A 6,131-nucleotide genomic window follows, 5' to 3' on the forward strand; every position below is an offset into this window, starting at 1 on the left:
CCAATTTTTGGTAAAAATACATTTACAAATAATCTACAACTAAACTAGCAAAGGAAGTTTGATAATTACAAATTTTCTTATTTTTTTGTATGGTACAAAAAATTCTGCGAATATCTATTTCTCTATCACATTATCTATTCATCTATCAATTTATCTGTTCTAATTCCGCTAAGTGGTAGAATACTGTATATACTGGCTACACTGGCTGGTAACATTCGACGAAAGAACAAAAAGATTAATCATTTATTCATTTTGGTTTAACTCCTTCCGAATTCTAAATTCACTTGGAAATGTATTAAGCTACATTTAAGTTAGGTATTAAACCCTTGTTTATGTTTAGTTTTGAGTTGACATTAATATTTTTTTTCTATTGGTAAGACTGAAATTAAAAAAAATGTATTATGGACTATATAGGGGATTTTTGTCTAGTAGAAATGGACAATATAAAACCCGCCGTTGTACTAAATATATACTAAATAAATTCTGACACGCTTTGCTGATTGCGGACACTTACAAATTTATGAACAGAACTGAGCTCTGACTCCAAAATTTCACACTTATAAAAAAACGAGGAAAATTTATAGGGCATATATTTAATCAGAACTATTATACGCAGAAGTTACAGATGGTCTAGTTACAGATGTAAGCTATGAAAAAAATTTACATCTCCATAATGTCTTTTCATCGACATTACTGATCGCTGTCCCTATACGGTAAATTGTAAGACATTGCAGAAGTTACGTATTTTTTGGTATCTTTGTGCATTTGGCGGTCGGAATGTGTGTGTTTTAATCTCCTTAATAATAAAATTGGCGTGACTGTATAAAACGGTCTCTGGGTCCTGTCATTCAATGTCAAAGAACCATACAAGATGCCACAGACAACTAAATAGAGAGTAAAACATGAATTTGTGGCTATAGGCTATGGTCTTACAATTTTACCGTTTGCAACACCGGCGTCACAAAAATCTTTCTTTTTCTTTTCGGCTAACCTGTCATTACTGAACGTTGAGGCGGGTTTTAAATCCTAGGTAATCATTAAATTTACCGAATTCATGGACGTAAATTGAACTAAATCTTTTACAATATTTAAGGTGTCCCCTGTTTTAAATGTTATTTTAGTGATTTACATACAAACATCTTGTTAACCTATGTTGTTTAGATATGTTTTGACATTTCTTCTCCCGTGCGCTGGTGAAGTGTTTCTACAGTAATTGTTTCTAAATTTCAGCCATGGTGCGTATGAATGTATTGAGTGATGCCTTGAAATCAATTCACAATGCCGAGCGAAGAGGCAAACGGCAAGTGCTCATTCGGCCCTGCTCCAAAGTTATTGTTAAATTCCTCACTGTGATGATGAAGCACGGATACATCGGTGAATTTGAAATTGTCGATGATCACAGGGCTGGAAAAATAGTAGTCAATCTCACTGGCAGATTAAACAAATGTGGAGTAATATCACCGCGTTTTGATGTACCTATCAACGATATAGAAAGGTGGACTAACCTCCTTCCATCCCGGCAGTTCGGGTAAGTTTTCGAGTAATTTAAGTGTAAATGTAGGATAAACCAGTTCTTATGCTGTCTTCCATAATCCTTCAAAACTCTCTTAATTAAATTACATGTGTATCATAATTGCATACCATCAATAATGGCAATGATAAATGTTTAATAATATTAAAAGGTTTTCCAAGAACATGTAATTCAGTTACTAAGTCAGTAGACTGTAAATTAGTAATAAAGTACATTCTAATTTTTAAAAATTAAGGTTTGTTAGTGTTTTTAGATTTGATGTCTTTTACATTTTGAGGGATAGTGAACATGAATATTTTAGATGAACCATGTTACCTTGCCAACTTGAATTGTGTATATAAGTTACTCATGAAGCTGTTAGTTTAATGTGGAATGCATACACACAGTAAAACCAATAATTACTAAAAAAAATTCTGCGTCAACAGCGAATACTGTGTTGTCAGGCACTTTTGTCCATTGAGATGATGTTAGTAACGAGACAGGCCATAAACAATAATTGATCCCACTTTCTCCCAAGCTGAGAAAATAGAATAGTTTTGTGGGCATTTTGGATCTTATACCAGCACAATAACCGCGGATCACCAATAGTTCTTGTTGGTTGTCATTTGAAGTATTGTGCTATAGAAAATGTTCTTACACAAATTGATGCTGTCTTTCATAGGAAGCATTGTCTGTGTAGTTTCATACAATTATAGTTTACATTTTTACCAAAAGTCTGACTGAATAGACAGAATTACAATTTACATTATTTTACATAAGGTCTGAAAGAGAATTACATAGTCTCTTTAGATTATAATTCAGATGATACTCTTCACTTCCCTTTACTTTCGAAAAACATTGATTTTATCAGTAATTCAAGTAGTGCCAATTTAAAGTTATGATCGTTTCTAATCTTTTTTTTTGTTCATTTTCAGATACCTCGTCCTTACTACTAGTGGTGGTATAATGGACCATGAAGAAGCCAGAAGGAAACATCTGGGAGGAAAGATCCTAGGCTTCTTTTTCTAAGGTTAATGCAATACATTTGAAAAAATAATTTTTGTTTTATTTATCATACTACTTGCAAAAGTACAATACATAGGGTAACAATTTTGTTTTTTAGTCCAGCACTAAGCCAAGGCGACAAGGAATTGATCTGAAAATGGACCATTTCATGAATATGTTGAAAAAAAAAACTACTATCCACTAACCATTAAGATACAACTACCATTGAGATTCATGACATTGAGTATGTTCTTCTTGTATATTTCTCTTTGTATATTGACTAAATTTTGAATACTGAATTAAAAAGAAACAGCAACCTATGCATACATCTAGACTACCTGTGTAAAATTTTATCTTTAAAATACATTCATTCAACCAATGTATCACATTTGTAAAAACTAAGATAATAAAAAGTAAGATTTACTATCTTAATTTTTTAGCCAATATTTCATTTTATGACATTTAATTTGCAAATTAATTAATTTAATAATATAAATAATCTCTACAGCCCTGAACACTGGTTGTTTGAGTCATGGGATTCCGCAGTCGGTGCTGCTCTATTTTTAATATAATATATTTTGTATAATCTTTTATATATGAATGATAAATAATAAAATAATCATAACACATTTTTTAAACTAAATGTTAATAAATATTGATACTAAACAAATTGGTATGAGATGACTAAAAGCTTTTTTGATTTCATCGATTCTTTTCCATTTTTTATCTGTAAAAGCTTTTACGTTTTGCCTGCTATAGCAATGTGATTTATGTTCCCCATACATGTTATCTATTTTATTATGAAAGGAATTGCAAATATTTTAGAAGAGATATATAACAGTGGACAAATCTGCGGGCAACAGTTAGTGCAATGAGGGTTGCGAAGAGACATGAAAATTACTATGTTATTGCGGATAGGTAGTCTTATTTCTTGCATGTTGTTTTTTAAAGTTATTAGGTAATGTTTAAGCCACATACATAATTTTGGCATCTATGAATGTGGCTGAGGAATGATAGGAATACAGTCGAACCTTGATAAGTGAGAGTAAAGGACCGCCATAGTTTTCTTGCTTATAGAGAGACTGGACAATGACATGCTTATAGAGGTTTCTCTCTTAACGTGCTTCGACTGTTATAATAAGGAAGAATTACTTTTGTATATATTAGAGACCAAGATTAAAATCCTTCTAAACCTTTAAAATTTGAAGTGGTATGAATATCATCCAGCATATTCATATCAGTAATGTATGGGCATTTATTTTAACAGAAAGGGAATGATCTTTGTGAATGTCACAGAATTAGCTCACGATAACTGATTTAATGGACTTTCTGTAAAGTGTAAAAAAATGTTTTTCACGTAATTCTATTGGAGAAGGTATGAAGCGCATTATTGTGCTTACTGTTTAACTGTGCAACAACTGTTATGGTATATACGAGTAACGCTTGAAGCAACCGTTATAATTGCACTGCGTTCCCGATTCCAGCCCATTGTCTAACTACCTGGTTGGCTTGGTTTTATTAGAAAATTATAAAGTCGCTTTGCCACAGATATTAACGTTTCCAGATCGGTAATTGGATCTGTTCGGAAATAAGCTTTTTAGATCATAAATGAATGAAATGACTAGGCTATAGACAACCTCGATGGCCCAGTGCGGATTGGTTGACTTCATGCTGATCTTTGAATTTCTTCGCAAAGAACGCACATGGCGGGATTTAAATCCAAGACTTTTATATTACAGGTCAAGTGCTTAGCCCTGAATCATCGACGCTCTACATACAAAAAAAATATAAGTTGTCATATTTTTCGACGATGTTTTGCTAAAACTAAAATAATTTAAAAAATAACGCATAAATTGCATGATTACATTGACCAAAGTATCGACGTGACTTTAGCATAGTCTTCCTGAATACACATGACATCATATTATGTTGCGCAAGCAATTTAAGAATAACGAAGCAGACTGTAATATGTGCTCAGCAATTTTGGTGATGTCCTTCGCCTGCTTAAATTATATCGCATGCATCTAACGTCGCATCAATCACTTAATATTATTACACTGCGGTTATTCGAAATCAAGCAAGACAAGTGAATTAGTTAAATTTTTTTACAATCATACAATATTTAATATAATCTTTGGTAATAATTGAAATTTAAATATGTATTTTTACGTTTAAACACCCACGACGACAGACGGTATTGGCCTGACTTCACTGAACAAAAACTTGTTTGGAATCCTAAAATGGACAATCCAATAACCAAATTAATGATGAAATTGAATAAAGTGGTTATCATTCTATCTACTTTTACTATATATAATAGAATAAAATCGTATCGATGCCAAAGTTGCGTTTCATTGGATTATTAGCAGTGAAAATAATTTCGTATCTTCATCATGCATATTGAAGCGTTAATCGCTGCGTTGTTTTAAATAGACAAGGTCATAATCAAATCTTTTCATATTTATGTATTCCACGTGAAATTTCTAAAGTTTGCCGGCAATCATGGGCGTCGCCCTACAGCCGTCCCCTTAGAGAATACATCAATGTAAAATAGATAAAAAACTACTTCGAATGAAACCATATTAATGGTAGCTGCCCCTCTAGACCTAGCCTTCGGTCTTCGTCTGGCAACGCCCATGCCGTTACTATGCGGTAAAATGATAGGTGTCAATAGACTCATTTATTACCTCCGGGGAATCAGCAAGGCGCTATTCTTAATTAGTAGAGTTTATAATATGAGAGACTTAAGGCTTTCTACACCCAAAATAATTAAAAACTTATAACATTCCAACGTTTTAATAGAACTTGATTTATAATCTAATTTAATTTTTAACCAGGTTTACAAGAACTTGTTCGCATCGGACTAAGTCAACAATTTCAATAAATAAAAACTTTATAGGTATGATATAGTTTTTACTTTTTAACATTCTGAAACCTATTAAATTATTCAAACTTTCGTGAGACATTATACTAAACTGATATATAAACATGGCTAAACACGTATATATTCTGAAACCTATTTGCGTTTCTGAGGAGAACTAAAATACATGGTGTGTTAAGACCAGTCTTTTCTTTCCTTTTCTTGATCGTCTTCTCAGTCAACACAACGTCTGAAACATCTTAATTTCTACATTCAAACGTTTCTCGGTGTAAGTTCCGTTTGCTGTTTGTTTGGTGGAAAGTTGTCACCACTTACCTACTCAAAATGCTGGTTAACATTCATGCATAGGAAGTTCTGCTTTCTATTTCGCCAAGCGAGTCAACGTTCCATTAAATCAGATAGTCATATTCCAAAAAATTACATATAATCCAAAATATAAAAAATCTTTAAAGGTATATTTGCGACGAGTTAATATATACCGGTTATTTAAATTGCACAATATGTATCATTAAATGAAACCATGGCTTTAAAAATTATTATAGTAAATAAGATAATTGTTTTCTTCAATATCTATTGCTTAATAATTAGTCAAAAGTAAGTTTGTTTTAACAGCCGTCCCATTAATGTCTCGAACCTAACAGCTAAAATAAAATACCGTCAGCGGGCGTCACCGGGCGGCGCGGCGCGCGGTCGCGGCTCGGTCGGCTCCGGCTTCCATTCTGAATCTCATTCCGC

General features: G+C 32.7%; 1 protein-coding gene across 2 annotated transcripts; it reads left to right on the plus strand.

Moving 5' to 3' along the window:
- Window positions 1-921: 921 nt before the first annotated feature.
- RpS15A (ribosomal protein S15A) lies at window positions 922-2,954 on the plus strand. Of its 2 annotated transcripts, XM_013326988.1 has the most exons (4): window positions 922-1,030; window positions 1,231-1,528; window positions 2,446-2,540; window positions 2,634-2,954. In XM_013326988.1, the coding sequence occupies exons 2-3, from the start codon at window positions 1,233-1,235 to the stop codon at window positions 2,537-2,539; spliced, it is 390 nt and encodes a 129-aa protein (XP_013182442.1). In that variant the 5' UTR covers window positions 922-1,030; window positions 1,231-1,232; the 3' UTR covers window position 2,540; window positions 2,634-2,954.
- Window positions 2,955-6,131: the final 3,177 nt, after the last annotated feature.

This window comes from Papilio xuthus, unplaced genomic scaffold (genome assembly GCF_000836235.2).
Source record: "Papilio xuthus unplaced genomic scaffold, Pxut_1.1 DF828780.1, whole genome shotgun sequence".
Taxonomy (NCBI): domain Eukaryota; kingdom Metazoa; phylum Arthropoda; class Insecta; order Lepidoptera; family Papilionidae; genus Papilio; species Papilio xuthus.